The sequence below is a fragment of the Bubalus bubalis genome, chromosome 14 (assembly GCF_019923935.1).
Source record: "Bubalus bubalis isolate 160015118507 breed Murrah chromosome 14, NDDB_SH_1, whole genome shotgun sequence".
NCBI classification, from domain to species: domain Eukaryota; kingdom Metazoa; phylum Chordata; class Mammalia; order Artiodactyla; family Bovidae; genus Bubalus; species Bubalus bubalis.
In genome coordinates this window covers 19,723,213-19,742,005 of record NC_059170.1, presented here as the reverse complement: position 1 = coordinate 19,742,005, position 18,793 = coordinate 19,723,213, and the positions used below count along the sequence as shown (strand labels likewise).

Here is an 18,793-nt window from a genome sequence, read left to right as displayed (position 1 = left end):
AGGAAAGAGAGTGTGAGTGGAGGACACAGGGGAGACGTGACCACTAATGCAGTATGGTACTGGCCCTGATCCTGGGGGAAAACGAAGGCATCACAGGGAAAGCGGGGGAAATCCACATCAGATCTGGGGTTTGCTTTGTCGTAACAGACCAGGGTCAGTTTCTTGGTTTGGACAAACATACCAAGGTATTGGGGCTTCTCCAGTGGCTCAGCAGTAAAGAACCTGCCTGCCAATGCCAGAGACATAAGAGTCATGGGTTTGATCCCTGGGTGGGGAAGATCCCCCGGAGGAGGGCATGGCAACCCACTCCAGTATTCTTGCCCAGAGAATCCCCACGAGGAGCCTGGTGGTGAGCCTGGTGGGCTCAGTGCATAGGGTTGCAAAGGGCTGGACAGGACTGAAGCGACTGAGCATGCGCACACTGTGGTACTATGTTAACATGGGAGACTAGGTGGGGGGCATATGGAGATTCTCTGCACTATAAAATTATTCCAACATTTACACATTTTAAAAAGCAATGTATTATTGTTATATGCAACAACATGAATGAGCCTCAAAAATATCTTGCTGACTGAAAGAAGGCTTCAGGAAATGTATGTGAAGATTTGTGTTTTACCATTAATAAAGGAAATTGAAGATGACTCGACGAAATGGAAAAATATCTCATGCTGTTGGACTGGAAGAATTAATAGTTAAAATGGCATGCTACCCAAAACAATCTACAGATATAATGCAATCCCTTATCAAGTTACCCATGACATTTTTCACAGAACTAGAACAAATAATCCTAGAATTTATATGGAACCATGAAAGACCCAGAACTGCCAAAGCAATTTTGAGGAAAGAGAACAAAGCAGGAGGCATAACCATCCCAGACTTCAGATAATACTACAAAAGCTACAGTAATCAAAGTGTCATGATACTATCACAAAAGAAGATATGGATCAACAGAAAAGAAAGCTGAGAAGTAAATCCACACACCTACAGTCAATTTTCAACACAGGAGGTGAGAATATACAATGGGGAAAGACAACCTCTTCAGCAAGGGGTGTTGGGAAAGCTGGACAGCTGCATGAAGTCAGCAGTAAGAACACATCCTCCCACCATACACAAAAATAAACTTAAAGACTTAAACATCAGACATGACACCATAAAACTGGAACACAGGCAACATTCTCTGACATAAATTGTGCCAATGTTTTCTTAGGTCAGTCTCCCAAGGGAATAGAAATAAAAGCAAAAACAAACAAATGGGACCTAATCAAGCTTATAGGTTTCTGTACAGCAAAGGAAACCATAAACAAAATGAAGAGACAACCTACAGAATGGGAGGAAATATTTGCCAATGATGTGACTGACAACAGCTTAATTTCCAAAATATACAGCTTATACAGTTCAACAACAAAAAGCAACCCAACTGAAAAATGAGCAGAAGGACTAAATAGACATTTCTCCAAAGACGATATACAGATGGCCAACAGGCACATGAAAAGATGCTCAACGTCGCTAATTATTAGAGAAAAGGAAGTAAAAACTACCATGAGATATCACCTCACACTGGTCAGAATGGCCACCATTAAGAAGTCCACAAATAACAAATGTTCTGAAGAGGGTGTGGAGAAAAGAGAACCCTCCTATACTGTTGGTGGAAATGGAAGTTGGTGCAGCCACTATGGAAAACAATATGGAGCTTCCTCAGAAAACTTAAAAACAGAGCTGCCATATGATCCAGCAGTTGTGCTCCTGGGCACATATCCAGAAATAAAAACTATAATTCAAAAACTATACACGTCCACAGCAGCACCATTCCCAACAGCCGAGACATGGAAACCTAAATGTCCATTGGTAGATGAACAGGTACAGAACACACACATTCAACAGAGTACTACTTGGCCAAAATAAAAAGAACTAAATGATGCCCGTTTGTAGCAACGTGGATGGAACTAGAGATCATTATACTAAATGAAGTAAGTCAGAAGACAAATATCATGTATCATTTATATGTGGAATCTAAAATATGATACATATGGACTTATCTACAAAACAGAAACACACACAGAGAGCAGACTCACGCTGGCAAGAGGGTGGTGGGGAGGGGCTGAGTGGGAGTTTGCGGCCAGCAGAGGCAAACTGTTGCATATGGAATGGAATGACAAGGCTCTACTACACAGCACAGGGGGCTGCATTCGATATCCTGTGAGGAGCCCAGTGGAAAAGAACATTAAGAAAGACAGGGACTTCTTTGGTGGTCCAGCAGCTGAGACTCCACACTTCCACTGCAGGGGCACGGGTTCAATCCCTGGTCAGGGAACTAAGATTCCACATGCCACAGAGCAGCCAAGAAAAAAAAATGTATATATGTATAACTGAATCACTTTGCTGTACAGCAGAAATTAACACAATATTATAAATCAACTATATGTCAATATAAAGTTTTTTTAAAGATTTGTGTTTTTCACTGTATGTAAATTTCACGTAAGAAAAATACAAGTTTTGAGCTCTGGTTAACGATACACATGCTGAAATATTTGGCAGGAAATGTACTGATGTCTGTATTTCACTTTGAATACATTACAGAAATAAGATGGATTGAGAAATGGATCATTTGTAATCACCCAAGTATAAGAAAATGGTAATGCTGAGGTCCAGGTGGTAGGTATACAGGTGTTCAAGGTTAAATCTTTCAACTTTGCTTGTATGTGTGAAACTTTTCATAATAAAGCAACAGGGGAGGGTGGTGTGAGGGACGGAGTCCCGCATGTTGGCTTGGTTTTCTGGAACCGAAGGTCACTAGTCCTGAGTGGGTGCCCTGCCTCTGCCCCCAGGGAGAGGGCGTGTCGGGGACGCACTGGCCTAGAGGCTCTGCGCTCTCTGAGGGAAGCCCTTAGCCGTCACAGGCTGCCTAAGGAAGCCTCGTTTGACCTCAAGGCTTTCCATGTGGGCTGAGGAGAAGGGATTTCCCTGAGGCCCTGGGATTCAGCTGACACCATATCTGCAGACCCAGTGCCCCTTTGCCCCATCTGAGCAGGGCAAATCGGGAGAGGAGCCTGGCCAAGTCAGCGGCTGTGTGACCCTGTGTGAGCCACTGCCCCTCCCTCCCTATGCAGCACTGTCCACGTCTGTACAATGAATAACTCTAGTTTATTCCTTACAATGGTGGCCCCTTGGTCCCTGCTCTGTCCCTCTGTGCTTCCAGAGACCTGAAGAGCAACCCATTCTTTTGGTTTTTTAAAATCTTTTAATGGCTTTAATGTGAAAACAAAAGTGAAAAATGTTTTTATGGAGTATGAAAACCTGGTTGTGCGGAGTTCCCTGGTGACCTAGTGGTGCCCTGAGTTTAACCCCTGGTCAGGGGAACTGAGATCCCACAAGCCGAGCAGCACGGCCACAAAAACCTCCAAAAACCGAGTTGCAGGATTTCCAGTTTATTACATGAAAAGTGAGAATTACATGATGTAGGAACTGAATGCTTTCTAAGGTAGTTAGTGGTTAGAACTGCAAAGGTCAGTGTCTGAGAGAGGAGAAAAACACTAGTGCTGATAAACGCTGTCCATTACAATATTTTATTCTTATTAATAAAAATGCTGATAATACTCAGGCATTAATTTAAGCACTTCACTCGTGTTAAAACAGTTACTTCTTGCAATAAACCTTCATTGTAGGTACATTATAATTATCCTATCTTAGAACAAAGAAACAAAAGGTTCTTCAAGTAACTTGACCAAAGTCATACAACCAGCAAGTGTCAGAGGCAGGCTCTGAACCCAGACCGTCAGGCATCAAACACCACACGCTGACCCACGCTGCTGCAGCCACTCTGCTCTAATGGAGCAGCCTGTTACAGCCGCCCTCAGCGACCACAGCTGAGCCCCTTGGCCTCGCTTGCCATCAACCACCAGTTGCCACCAATTTCCCTCAGAATGCCAACTCAGCCCCCTCTTGCTTGAAGCCCTCCCTCATCCTTCTGGCCCCTGAGGGGTGTCAGACACACACACACACACACACACTCTCACTCAGACTCTCTCTCATACACACACACACACACACCATGAAAGCCTCTCACTTGCCCGCTAAGAAGCCTCCAGTGCTCCCCTCTCCCTGCGCTGCACCTGCGTGTCCCCGAAGCCCCAAACACAGCCAGGGCCACACCTTGGTGCTTCTGTGCAAGCCCCACCCCTGGGCTAGGATGATCTTTCTCCCAAAGGGCTCCTTCTCATCCCTGGAGAGGCAACGTCTCCATCCCCCATCCCCAGAGTCTTCCCCCAACCCCCATGCTCAGTTCCTTGATCCCTGAAGTGAAGTCACTTCCCATTGCCTCCCCCCTAAACAGGGTGGCATCTGCTCCAGCTCTGGGACCCCAGACCCAGCATGTGGCTGGCATCCTGCCCCCGTGAGGGCTCAGTCAGAACACATTCCTCTCACTGGCAGCTCTGGGTCATGATGAAGATACAGACAGACAGAGACAGTCGTGCTGAGTGGCTTGTGGGATACTAGTTTCCTGACCAGGGATCAAATCCAGGCCCTGGCAGTGAAAGCACCGAGTCCTAACCACTGGACCACCAGGATGTCCCAGATGAAGATTTAATGGGGCAGCCGATAAAAGGCGGCCGAGGACAGAGTGGGTAGATCAGAAGTGGTATGAAACAGTCAGAACACGCTCCACCACAGGGTGGGAGTGAGGAGAGACCAGGAAACCAACCCCCAAGTCTCTGCCCTGGGCCGGGTCCTTTAACAATAAGCACATCAGTGGCTCAGCAGGTAGAGAACCTGCCTGCAATGCAGGAGACCCAGGGGATGCGGGTTCAATTCCTGGGTTGGGAAGATCCCCTGGAAAAGGAAATGGCAACCCACTCCAGTATTCTTGCTGGGAAATCCCATGGGCAGAGCAGCCTGGCGGGCTAGTCTATGGGGTTGCAAGAATCGGACACGACTGAGCAACTGATACACACACCCAGGAACTGTCACAATACCCTGGGCAGGGCTTATAAGCCTCAGAGATGAGCAGACTCCGAGGTTAAGGGTCTTGCCAGGGATCACTAGGGAGTAAGTGACACGTTGGGGCTGCAGTGTCTATCCTGCCTGTCTGAGGCCCAAATGCTAGTCCATCCTGGCCCCCACAACCCTTCTCAGGGGCCTGCACCCACACATGCTGGGTCCTGCTGTGGCCCTGTGCTCACGCTTCATATCCACTAGGCCCAGAGCTGTGCTCCCAGCTCACAACTGTGTCACTGAGCCACGGAGACAGTTTCTTGAGAAAAGACAAAACAAGCATATGAGACATAAGAGTCAGCAATTAAGGCAGCGCGTCTAGAAGCCATGGGGCTCAGGATCGCAGCCATGGCCAACAGCCCTGGGCTGCAGTGTCCTGGAGAGGCAGGGAACCCCAGGCATGTCCCGGTTCCCCAGGTCTCACTTGTGTTGGGGATGCTGACACCTGACAGCCATGACTGGGAGAACTCCCGTGGCTGTCATCACTGACAATCACAGTGCCTCAGCCCCCACCCTTGCTGCCTGGGATCTAGGAAACAGGGATTTAATGGGGAGCAGGAGGGGCCAAGGGCAGGCTTGTGGAGCTGGACAGGGCTTAGGTGTGACCAGGCAACTCAGGCCTGAATGGACAGGCGTGGGAGGAGATAGTGGAGAACTGGCCCCGCCCTCTAAAGTTCTAAAGATGCAAAACAGTAGGGAAATCACTGGATCTCAGCTTCAGGGTCGGGAAGGTCACGAAGGCAGATCATAGCTGGTTATGAAGGCAGTTATCATCTAGGCGGCACTTTCCAATTCATCCAAGTTTTCCCCACTCACGTCCATACTCTCCACTCACGACCCTGTTCAAGGTTGGGGACACTGACGCTACCAGCCGCTCTTACCAGGTCTCAACAGCCCCCCTCTCTGTGCTCCAGATTCCAGCTCACACCCCTGATCTCTTCCCTTCCTGGCAGAGGGAGGTTTTCAGAGCACAAGTCTGGTCTCAACTGTCTTCACTTCAGACCGACAGCTCAGCCTGGTCCTCAGCATAACTTGTGGCTCTGACCACAGCTGTCTTGAAATGGCCTCATTCCCTATTAGGTGGCACGTGCTGGTCCTACAGAACTGCATTCCACACCAGCTCCCTCACGGGCTCTCACCCCCAGGCCTCACCTCTCAGAACCTGGTTTGAACCTGGCACGTCCTGCAGGACTCCACTTAGAGGCATCCTCCCAGCAGAAGCGTCCTTAACCACCAGCACTGAGCTCCCAGCACAGTCACCCTGCCCTGGCCCCGCCCATTTCCTTTTCTTTCTCTCCCACAGACAGCAGAGCTTCTGGGAAGCAGGGCTGTGTCTCACATACCCCTAGCAGGGTGCCTGGCACCTAGTTAATATTTACAAATCAATCAACTAGGCATGAAGTTATGTGACTTGCCCAGGGCCAGTGAGCTGGGCAGGGAGGGGGCTGGGAGGCACTGTGGAGTTCCTGTTGGCCTTGACACCCCTGTACTCGGTCCAGGCTTTTTCTGTCTCTCTGGTTGTGAGGGTAAGAAAGAGAGGGGGAAAGGGCCTGTGAAAGACAAGTCTGGGATGCTGAGTGTTAAGTCTGAGGATGGGAGGGACAAAAGAATGAGCTAAGATGTGGACAAAACACCAGCAGCTGAGGAGAGAGAGCACCCACACGCACACAGCTGGACAAGGATGAGGGCTCCCACCTGGGCCACCGGCGCCTCACGTCAGGAAGAGCAGGCCTCCCAGCCAGGGCCAAATACCACCACAAGAATGAACCTGGTGGTCCCGTATGTCCATAAACACAGGCTCCACACCACTGGACCACTGGTGTCCTGCACAACCTGCCCCGCATTTTTTCTCACTGGGGAAGACAGATTCCCTTCCCCAGAAGGACACACAGGACTGAATGAGCTTCCACATCAGTGAACAAGGAGAGATCATGGAGATGTTTCATTAAGAAAAAAAAAGTCATACTTTCATCATGCTGCCAACAATAAACACGAGTGAGTGAATGTCGCTCAGTCGTGTCCGACTCTTTGCGACCCCATGGACAGTAGCCTACCAGGCTTCTCCATCCATGGGATTTTCCAGGCAAGAGTACTGGAGTGGGGTGCCATTTCCTTCTCCAACAATAAAACACACACACAAATAAAACTCCTCCACGAGCAGACGAGGTCATGTCAACACACAGGGAAAGGGCCAGGAGGCTGGACAAGCATGTGATCCAGAAGATTAAAGGGATCACTTGGGCTTGCTCCCCAGTAAGAGCTCTTTCAACATGAGCCACTATTAATCATAACTCTAGGGGAAGATTTCCTTATGTTACCTGTTTTTAAGTTGAATTAGGGCAAGTGGGACACCTTACCTTCCTCTTAAAACAGCTAAATTTAAACATTCCTTTTTGTTTACACGTAATCTGGCTCAGCGGTAAAGAATCCACCTGCCAATGCAGAAGACTCGGGTTTGATCCCTGGGTCAGGAAGATCCCATGGAGAAGGAAACGGCAACCCACTCCTGTATTCTTGCCTGGGAAATCCCATGGATAGAGGAGCCTGGTGGGCGACAGTCTGTGGGGTTGCAAAAGAGTCGAACATGACTGAAGCAACTAACAACAAATCCTAGATGACAACATTATCCTTCTGCTCATCTCTGAATTGCAGGAAAAAAGGTCTTTTTTTTTTTTTTAGGAAAAAAAAGAGAGAGAGAGAGAAAGATTGCTCTTTCCTTTGGTTTCTAGGTCTGAGTGCTTCCTTAGGGATTTGCTCTGGGTATTTGAAGAGCACCTTGCTCATCCTAGTTCCCATGTCAACATGCGTCAACATACAAATCCTCTCACCCTGCCCCACCAGAGGTGAGGTTATCACCTGCGACCCAGAGGTCACTTGCTGAAGGTCATACAGTGGCAGAGTGGGGGACCTCAGTCAATCTATCCGTCTAATCCCTCCTTCTCTCTGGCACGTGTACATGTAAGACACAGACACACCTCTTATGTACCTATGGATGGTTTCCCATTGTCATTTCCTGGTTACTGACTCTCAGGCACAATTATAATCAGCAAATGTTCTGTGCCACAGGCTAAAAAATACTTCATGGTTCCGAGGAAAGGATGGGGCCTAAGTCACTGGTTTACCTGCTAGTATCATTAATAATTACTGATGATTTGTTCTATTATGAAACATGGAACTGACCAACTCAAACAGAGCAGGATTTAAAATCTTCAGGCTGAGATGCGCTCTACATTCAGCTCCAGACTCAGCAATGGATTTTCACCTGCTGAAAATCCGTACTCATCTGGTTCCCAGGACAGCTTTGCTCTGTCTTGCCCAGGGAGGGGAGAATAAAGACCAGGTGACTATCAGGCACTGCTGCAGGTAGAAGAGCTGGGAAGAGCAGGCTGAGGGACTGAGGACACCCTTCGAATGCCAACTGTAGGTCACTAACTGTAGGTCAGACGGAGGCTGCACTGGCTAGGGCTGTGGACAACATGAAGGGGCTTCACCAGCCATTGAGACCAGGATCTGGCAAGAGCGGGACAGAGCTGCCACCCCTCGACCTTAGCCAGTGGGGGTGACCTGGACCCCACTTTGCCCACCTCCCCTTCCTTCTGAGTCTGGAAGGCCCAGCCCCTACTCTTGTCCCCTAAGGCTTTCCCTGACCACTCAACAGGAAAGTTGATCTTGCTCTCTTTGGATTCCTACAGTGGTTATACTCTGCACATTTGGCCATTAATCACATGATGTTCTCCCTGGCTCTCTTTGGTTCAATCATTCCACAAATATCTGCTAAACAACTGCCCTGTGCCAAGCACTGACTGGGTGGCTGGGGACCCTGCAGTGGGTAGGAGGTGGATTTCTGCCTTCGTGAAGCTCACAGGCTGGCGGGGGAGGCAGAGGGAGAAGCAGGTAAATTATGCAGAGTTATAAACTGGGTAAGTGCTATGAAGGGAACACGCAGAATGCCAAGACAGAGACTGTGGGGCAGGGAAACCTCACAGAAGATCTCTCTGGGGAGGTGACCATTAACTGCTACGAACTTCTAAATGTCCATTTGCACTTTGCGGCTCCCAACAGGCTGGAGGGCAGGAGAGGCAGACCCTCACAACAAGGGGCGCTCTTGTAGCTCAGTTCATGCTCTGGGACAAGAATGTGACTCTAAGGACTGCCTTGGTGAGTAAGTGCCCCCTCTGATACGCCCCTTGAGTGATCCGGCGGCGGCAGCAACAACAAAACCCAAAGCCAGCAGTCCCAGGAAGCATTTGACCCAACAGACCTGTCTCTGGCTCAGAGCACAAAGCCCAGACCAAGGAGGTCGACAAAACAGGCATGCTGGATGCCTGAACAAACGGCCAGCTTCAGGACACCTGGCCCACTGCCAGGAGGCCTGGAGGCTGGCATGACCTGTCTGAAGGGCAACTTGGCAAAATCTGCCAAAACATACAATGCTTACGCCCTCTGACCCAGTAAATCCCATCACCTGGAATCTATCCTAGAAAATACTGGCATGTGTGCGCAAGAGGATGTGAGGAGATACGCAGGGTTCTTCCATTTATAACATCGAATCGCCAGAAGCAACGTCAATGTCCACCAGTAGTGGCCTATCAGTCACATAAATCACAGGACATCCTGAAACAGAATGGGTTATCACGGAGTCGTAAAAAAAAAAAGTGATCTCAAGGTAAAATTATCAAGTGGAAAAACAGTCAGTTAAAGAACAGTACTCAGCGTGGGATGTCTTTATGTTTGCATGTGGACTTAGAGCTATAAGTCTCTTAACACACAGAGGAAGCTTGCAAAGACACACACCAAACTGATTCTAACAATCACATCTGCCACAGGACAAGAAGAGACGCAGGCTTTACTTTACATCTCATATGCTTCTATTTTGTCTTCTTTTCCCCGGCAGTAATGAATTCACTCATATGATTAAAAATGCATTTTAAAGAGTTTTTTAAGATAAAGTTCAATGCCAAGAGATCAACCTAGTGTTTCTCCATAGCTCAGCCTCTAACACTCTTCATCCAGCTGGCCTTCCTACCTCTAACCACTTCCTCCTTTTTCCAACAATTCAGTTTCTCCTGGCTTCGCAGCACCTGACGACTTGTAGACATTTCCCATAACATTTTCAGACACCATTTTCTCATAAAGACAGCCACAGGACAGAAAGCTGTTATCTGGAAAGTTCCATGGATACTTCATACCACTGCAACTGTATTCCTGACCCACAGTGACCTGAAGACCTGACAACAAGCTGTGGACTATTTCAGTGGAGCTTGCCAAGTCCCCCAGAGGCCCAGGGCAGGCCCCATGCCAGTCATCACTTTCAAAGGAAAAGGAAGGGGATTTTAGCAAGAGAGAAGAGCCAGAACAACTTTTTGAATTTCTTCAAGGTACTTCAAGAAATTTGCAGCCTGCAGATTTCTGTTTGTGTGGACCGAGGCAGGAGGTGCTGAGTATCCACCAACAGTAACCTGTGTGTGTGACAGGCAGAATAGATTCCCTGGCTTGCTCCCATCCAGCCTGCAGGGCTCTCCATCTCTCTTCCTGCTGTGCACAAACTAAGATAAATAGCCAGGCTGGACATGAGTTGTCCAAAAACGTCCATGCAGGAAATACCAGACCCATCACTCATTCCAAGAGCCCTAACTCCCTTCTTCTTTCCCAGCAGCTAACCTTGGAGACAAAAAGTCTCCGTGGGGATTATTCACTGGCATCACTGGTGTCTCTAGCGAGCCGTGCTTCCCATTCGTCCATTATGCACAGGAAATGCCAGGCTGTGCCAATTGTAATTGAAATGGTGAACAGCACAAGTGATTCTCGTAAGACCTTGACAATTAGGACACAGCTGATCTGAGGGAACACAGCATGGTGAAGGAGGGACCCTCAGAGAAGTGTGCTAGGACAACCTGCAACAGAATTGCTGGAGAACTTGTTAAAAATACAAAATCCAAGGACTTCCTGGCAGTCCAGTGGCTAAGACTCCACGCTTCCAATCAATGCAAGGGGCCTAGGTGCGATCCCTGATCAGGGAACTAGATCCTGAGTGCCACAACTAAAGATCCTGGTGCAGCCAAATAAAGAGATATTTTTAAAAAATACAAAATCCAATCAACACCTCTGGGAGTGGGATCAGGGAATCCGCTTTAAAAAAATCAAAGCCATGTAACTGTGACAGCTGTAGCATAAACACAGGACTTAAAACACCTCAGCAAGGAACCTGCCTTTTTTAACAAGCTTCCTGCAGCGACTCTGATGCAGAGAACCACTGCTCCACGGCCCCAAGGGAGAGGCTGTGTCTAGGTCGGAGTTCCATGCTGGTCCTTCTCATTCTAGGATGCTTCTCGGCCTCCTCTCTGGCTAAACTACTTCTCTCCTAAGGACTCTGCCTTTGCTCCTGCTGCTCCAAAGTCCGCAAAGTCTCCCCTCCCCACCCTCACAAACCGCTCTCACCCTGGGGACGGCAGTCCAGGAAGCCATGGAAAGCAGAGTGTAGGGGAAGAGCACACTAGCCAGGATGGTGCGGTCAGGCTCTCACCCCACAGTCTCTCGCTCTTGCCCCACGTTTTGTAAATAATGATGATGTAACAGCTGAGATCACTGAGAGCCCTGCTCATGTGCATCACGAGGTACTCGCGTGGCCATGGGCTACTTCTGTTCTGTAAGTACATATAAGCCCCACCTGGAAAGCCAGTGGGTTATGTGATGTTATGGCTGCTGCTGAGTCTGCTGCACCAGCCAGAAGAGAATAAATGTGTCTGCAGTTCCTACGGCTCCTCGCGTCTTCTTCCACCCTCTTAGCTTGCGCCTTGCCTATCCTGGGTTCAACTAATAGTTCGCACAGTGAGATACAGCGAGACAACTGGTGCCGTTGTCGAACTTCCCCAAACTTGGTTCCTGGCTCCTCCAACGACCTTGGGCAATCGACAATCTCTGTGAGCCCTGGTTCCCATTTGTAAAACAGGGATCACTGTATCACAGGCTTGCTGTGAGAATTCAATGCAATAAACGTTAGCCAAGTTCAGCTTCCCCCACTGCTCTTACTGCCCTACCTTCTCTACAGAACCTCGAGCTACTTGAGGGGAAGAACTGCCCCTCGTTCACGTCCAAACACCTGTTGGCAGAACCCAGGGCCCAGGTGGAATGTTTGAGGCTGCAAAATGAATCCCTGTTGCTGGGCTATCCTTGACTCTTACCTGCCCAATGTTGAAGGTCAGTGTGATGGCATAAAAGAAGTTGGAGTTGGCACTTCCTGCGTAAATCCAGAGATGCCACAGGACAGGGAAGAGCAGGGAGCAGATGATGATGATACAGGCGAGGACAAATATGTTTCGCAGAACTGCAAAGAAGATGGTCACCGTTAGCAGGACTGCAAAGACACACGGTCACTGTTAGCCTGGCGCTGACTCTCTCTGGGTCCCTTGCGGTGATGGCCCCCCAGCACAGAGAGGCCCAGGAAAAGCTTGGTGGAGCTCAAAGGCAGAATGCCCCTGCTTCCCCACCCCAACACACACACAAGACACAACCTTAGACCCTTAGCAATGGCTCCTGCCTCCTTCCATGGGAGGTACTAGACTTGGACTCTACCTCCGACTCTGGGCTCAACTGGCTACAGTCAGTAATGCTGTGAATGCCTCTGGGCACTGCAAGAGGCGGGGGAACTCCAGCAAGACACTGCCCTTAAACCCCCAATCCCAGGGTGTCCATGAGTAACTCCTCTCCTGGTCCCAGGCAGGGTGCTTTCTGACCTCTGTGGATCATAGATATGAATAGCAGCACCAACCCCTCAGTGTCTCTAGGGTGCCACAGCCCAGGTCTTAGGAAACACATTTTCCATTCTCCTCAGTTCATATCTTAGGTCCCCTGCCTTGCTTTGCAAATGTCCCTCACTCTTCCTTAGATGATCTCTTTTTGATACCCTCCCTCTTTACCATCATCCCCCTACTCCCTGAGGGAACGCAGAATCTCACCAGGGAGAAGCTCCCCCAAAGCCCCTGGGAGGACCGGCTACACACAGTGGTCTGTGGGCAGGCCAGCAGGCAGAGTTCCACTGGGGTAAGGCAGCCTGATAGTGGGGCACAGACCTCAGAGAGACCTTGGTTAAAATTCCTAGGGACTTTCCTGGTGGTCCAGTGGTTAAGAATATGCCCTGCAATACAGGGAATGCATGTTCACTCCATGGCTGGGGAACTAGGATCCCACATGCCACAGAGTAACCAAGCCCGCGCACTGCTTTTAGAAGCCCCCATGCACCACATGAAAATCCGGCAAGCTCCAGTGAGACCCGATGAAGCCAAATAAATAATTTTAAAAACAATTCCTGCTCTGCCAGCAAGTTTCTCAGAATCTCAGCTTCCCCATCTCTAAAATAGGGCTAAAATGCCTACTTCATGGAGTGTTCCATGAATTAAACAAGTTGTGGAAAAGCTAGCAAGGATGTATTACTGTGTGTTTCCTATTGCTATGGTAACAAATGATCACAAACTTAGTGGCTTAAACAATATAATGCATTGTCTTACAGTCCGGGAGGACGGAAGTCCACAGGCTCTGGTGGCTCTAGGGGAGAATCCACTTGCTGGCCTTCGCAGCACCTGGAGGCTGCCGGCATTTCTGGCTCAGGACTCCCATCCTCAACCAGCAATGTCGGATTGAGTCCTTCTCATGTCGTATCATTATGACCTCCTCTTCTGCCTCCCTCTTCCGCTTTTTTTTTTTAACGGACTTTAGTTTTTAGAGCAGTTTAAGGTTCACAGCAAAGCTGAGTGGTACGTAGAGACCGCCCATGTACCCTCCTGCCTCTACTTCTGCTCTTAAGGGCACCTGTGATTACACTGGGCCCACCTGGATAATCTAGGATACTCTCCCTATCTGCAGGCCATCTGTCATGTAAGGTGATCTAGTCACAAGTTCTGGGGATGATGAGGTGACATATTTGTCGGGAGCAAGGAGGGGGCATTATTCTGCCTAACACAGGGGTCTCCAGACTCTGGGATCTAATGCCTGATGAGCTGAGGTGGAGCTGATATAATAGAAATAAAGTTCACAATAATGTAATGCATGATTATATATATTTATATAATATGCAATTTATATATTCTATATATAATATAGAATACATATCATATATTCTATATTATATATATATATTCTATATTATATTATATAACCTAAACCATCTCTCCCCACTCCATCTATGGAAAAATTGTCTTCCATGAAACCAGTCCCTAGTGCCAAAAAGGCTGGGGGCCACTGACCTACCATTGTGATTTTTTCCTCCCTTTTAATTCAACAGAAGATATCTGACAGCAGGATTATATGCCATTTTTGTTTCTTTATATTTTATTGTATTTTTAAATAAAATAAGTATCATTTAAAATTAATTAACTAGAAGAATACCTTAAAAACAAAAAAAACTGAGTGATTAATAAAAGCTTAGGTCTGATTCTCAGCAGGCACTCAGTCAATAGAGGTTCCCCTCCCCTCTCTGATCCTGACCTTCAGGAAATCCCTTCTCCAAAGTCAGAGTTCAGAGATATTTAAGAGATGGGGAAACTCCTGAACCTTAAGGCCTCTTATCTCAGCTGTACAATGACTTGGCTGAAATGCTATACTGGGGGTTCAGGCGTTGGAAAGGGGACTGGATTACATCCAAGGTTCTCAATTCTGGTTGTAAAATGAGCTCACCTAGGGAGCCCCAGGGGTGGGGCCAGGCATCCATATCGGTTTCTACAAGCTTCCCTGGTGATTCCAATATGCAGCCAAAGCTGTGAGCCACTGGGTCACAGTGGCAGACCTCTGCCCCGTAAGAGGCCCGTGCTGGTCTGCAGCAGAGACTTCGCTGGTCAGTGTCACAGGGAGAATAACCAGGCCAAGGTAGTTCAGAGATCTTGTTAGAGCTGAATGTTTTCAACTTAAGCTTCATTCTTTATTGAGTAATTACAGGTGTCTTGCTGCTGGCTGCTGTTGTTAAAAAGTCCTTTCTTTTATAAAATCGAGACAAATGGCCAGTAGTTGACTGTTTTAGTGTCTTCAGTAAAATAAAAAGTTGGGAACTCTGTCACCAGGATCTTTTTTTAAATGCTAGTAGTCCCTGAAATCCCATGATTTGGAAACACTGGCTTGGAGGGCTTGCAAGGTGCCCTCTTCTGATCTGCAATTTCCACACTTCTGGGTTTTCAAAGCTGAGAGATCAAAGCCCTGACTCAAGCCTCTTGGAGAACTCTAAGAGGCCTCAGTCTTACTCCCAGAAACAGAAGTCTGGGGAGAAAGATGTCTGCACTGAGAGTTATTATTAAACAAAGTTACAACCTCAAGAAAAGAGATGAAGTGAGTGAAGATCACGCAGTTGTGTCCGACTATTTGCAATCCCATGGACTATACAGTCCATGGAATTCTCCAGACCAGAATACTGGAGTGGGGAGCGTTTTCCTTTTCCAGGGGATCTTCCCAACACAGGGATTGAACCCAGGTATCCAACACTGTAGGTGGATTCTTTGCCAGCTGAGCCTGGTAAAGGGAAGCCCAGGATATGTGTATTTACCACTCCTCCACTTCATCACTATTTACATACTTTTCTCAATGGTTCTTTCTTTAAAAAAACAAAACAAAACACTCCTAATACTTTCAAAGGTTTTTTTTTTTTAATTATTTCTTTTTCTGCATTGGGTCTTCACTGCAGCAAATACGTTTCTCTCTAGTTGAGGTGCTTGGGCTCAGTAGGCCTGAGGTATGTGGATCCTAGTTCCCCTACCAAGAATCAAACCTCTGTCCCTTGCACTGGAAGCTGGATTCATAGCTAATGGATCACTAAGGAAGTCCTTCAGTGGTTCTTTCTGATTTCTGGGTAATTATTTTGCTGAAAAGAATACACAGTATTCCTAAAATAAAATTCCTGTGGTCTGACAGTCCAGGTGGGTCTTTGCTCCATGTCTCCAGTCACTCTGTATTTTAGAACGGGTGACAAGGAGGTGACCAAGTGCGGAGACTGAGAGAGGTTCACATGCGCCTCCTGGGGGCAATCGCAAACGCTGTGACAATGCTGTCCCTGTGCCCGAGGAACGGTCACCACACCCAACTGGCTTCTGGCCTGTGGTGACCTTTGCAGGACTGCGGAGCTACTCCTCACTCTTGCTGGCTGACTGGCCTGAGGATTCCAGCTATACGCCAGAGCAGATAGAGCCAGGGACCCGGGGCACAGGACGGCCTGTTCCAGCACCACGATGTGTTGGAGATGTCAGAGGTGACCAGGTGACCCTTCATCCGCCATGCTGGGCCAGATGGAATCAGATTTCCCACCAAGTTCTCTGGGTGACTTCCTCTGATCTCTGGCTCCATCACTGACAAACCGAAACCTCAGGCAAGTCACTTTCCCTCTCTGAGCCTCAGGCATTGAGAAATAAAATTCCACTGGAAGAATCCAGTCCCATCGGGAGGGGCACAGAAGGGACTTAGGGACTTCAAAGCTCATGGTGCTGTTTCTTTTCTTAAACTAGGTGCTGGGCACATGGAAATTTATTGTATATTTTTTAAATAACAAATGCATATTTTAAAATCAATATTCCTTTATCTGTATATAATAATTAATACTAAAAAAGAAAACATGAAGGACACATACACACAAAATCCAGCCCTTTGGTAACTGGCTCTTTGAGCTCGACCACTGCAGGCTGGCATGGGCCCTGCCAGCAGGCTGTTCCCTAACACCGTGCTTGTGTGTCTGTGTGACTCATCCTGGCCCCAAGCTCCGCAGAGTCCCAGCATCTGGGACCTGCACTCGGGGGAGGGCCCATGTGCCTCTCCTCCCCACTAAGCAGGACAGGAAAACAAAACAGCTAATGTGTGAGCAGGCATGCTGACACTGGTAACTCATGTCTAAACCTAATTCTTAAACACATCAGTAGTCTGAGTATATTCAACCTAGGTGTAAAGACCTCACAAGGTCTCCACTCGCACATCCACACGACCAGGCTGAAGATGCCCTGGACAAACAGAATGACTCATAGTTGTCTTGCCCCAGACACGCCAAGTCTGAGAGTTCTCTACTGCAGGAGCTGCGCCTGGCAGCCAACGCTGTCTGCGGGCCCTTCAGACAAGCTCAACTTGCCCAGTGAGCCAACAACAGCATCTATTAGCTCATCCAGGTTTCCGGAAACCCCATCCTTATTTGTTGTGCATCATCACCCCAGGGGGCATAAAATAGTTCAAGTTTTGAAAAATATGTTTATTTCAATGACTCTGAGTAACTCTGGTTATCAAGCCTGAAGCTTTGATCATAAAACTATGCAGGAGACCTCCCTGTGTAATTAATACTACTAATAATAACAGTGGGGCTATTTACATTTATTCTTTCTCAGACCTCAAACACCCCTGAAAGATATTCTGACAGATGAAAAAACGGGAGACTCAGAAAGGTTAAATGACTTGTTAGTAATGGGAAAGCCAGAATTCAGACTCAAGACTGTCTGGCTCCAGACTCTGTTTAGCAATATGGGATGAAAGATCTCACCTGAGGGAGACACCCTCTGTGGGAGAGCCTGCCAGAGCAACTCCATCTTAGGGGAAAGAGGACCAACGTCCCCAGACTCACCCCATCACAAACTAGGGTATGTTCACATGAGCTGTGCCTTTGGGACTTGCCAAGTGGCCCCAGGCTGACTCTGAGACCCCTCTACTGGTGAACTTGGTGATTCCTGTCTGTTCAATGAGGATGCCACAAGCAGAAGATGTTACTTCCTGCTTCTGATCTGCTCGACTGGTCACTGCCCCACCTGGAAGAGCAGTCCTGCTTGTCCTGCCCACTCACCTGTTACCTTTGATCAGAGGCCCACTCCTATAGACAGGTTTCTTTCTAGCAGCTGGTCAGTTTCACTTCCTGGTTGATACTCAGCAGCCCCAAAACAATAAAAACATTTCCTCTGAAGCCTGTCCTCCCCAGGTTTATTGCTATGCAAGGAGAGTTCTGCAGCTCCCTTCCTGTTTTAGAGAATCAGGTGGTGTTGGGCCACTGGCACTGCCTCTTTATTGGTGAGGTCCAAAAATCCCATACACAGAGATCAGGATTGACATATACACAACACTACCATATATAAAATAGATAACTAATAAGGACCTACTGTATAGCACCGGGAGCTCTCTAATAGCCTGTATAGGAAAAGAATCTAAAAAAGGAGTGGATGTATGTATATGTATAATTGATCCACTTTGCTATATACCTGAAACTAACACAACATTATAAATCAACTAAACTCCAATAAAAACTATTAAAAAAAACCCCATCCACAAACATTTGAACATTTGTTATGTTGTTCTGTGTGTCATCAGGTGTAATCCTGGGTGCTGGGGACACAGGGGTGAGTGAGTCATGAGGCTACTCTTAGGGAGCCCACAAACAGTGTAAAGAACTCAGAGGACACAGAGCCTGACTCAGGGCAACAGCAGGAAATACTAGAAAGAACAACTAGTCGGCACTAGGCCGACTTCGGAGGAAGAGCTTGAACGGGTCTCACAGCAGGCAGGATGTCTACGGTGCAGCACGGGGAAATGGTTCAAAGCCACACTATCCAGCATGACAGCCACTAGCCATGTGTGGCTTCTTTAAATTAGATTAAAAATTCAGCTCCCCAGTCACACTCATGGTTACTCTATTGGACTGGGCAGATACAGGGCATATCTACCATCACAGAAAGCCCTACTGGGCAGTGCTGGCTGGCGGTTCCTGCATTTGGATGCCAATGCCAGCCCTTCTACTTACCAGTCTTGCGCCCTTGAACAAGCAACACTATCTTTCTGTACCCTAGTTTTCTCATCTGCAAACAGGGAT

The 18,793-nt window shown here is 47.9% G+C and overlaps 1 protein-coding gene across 3 annotated transcripts in view; it reads right to left on the bottom strand.

Annotated features, from left to right (window-relative positions):
- PIGU (phosphatidylinositol glycan anchor biosynthesis class U) overlaps positions 1-18,793 on the bottom strand; it is a 96,502-nt gene that overhangs the window by 2,991 nt on the left and 74,718 nt on the right. For all 3 annotated transcript variants that reach the window (XM_045162624.1, XM_045162625.1, XM_045162626.1), the window contains one exon: positions 12,171-12,313. In XM_045162624.1, the coding sequence (XP_045018559.1) occupies positions 12,171-12,313 (143 nt within the window). The remainder of the gene's footprint in view (positions 1-12,170; positions 12,314-18,793) is intronic.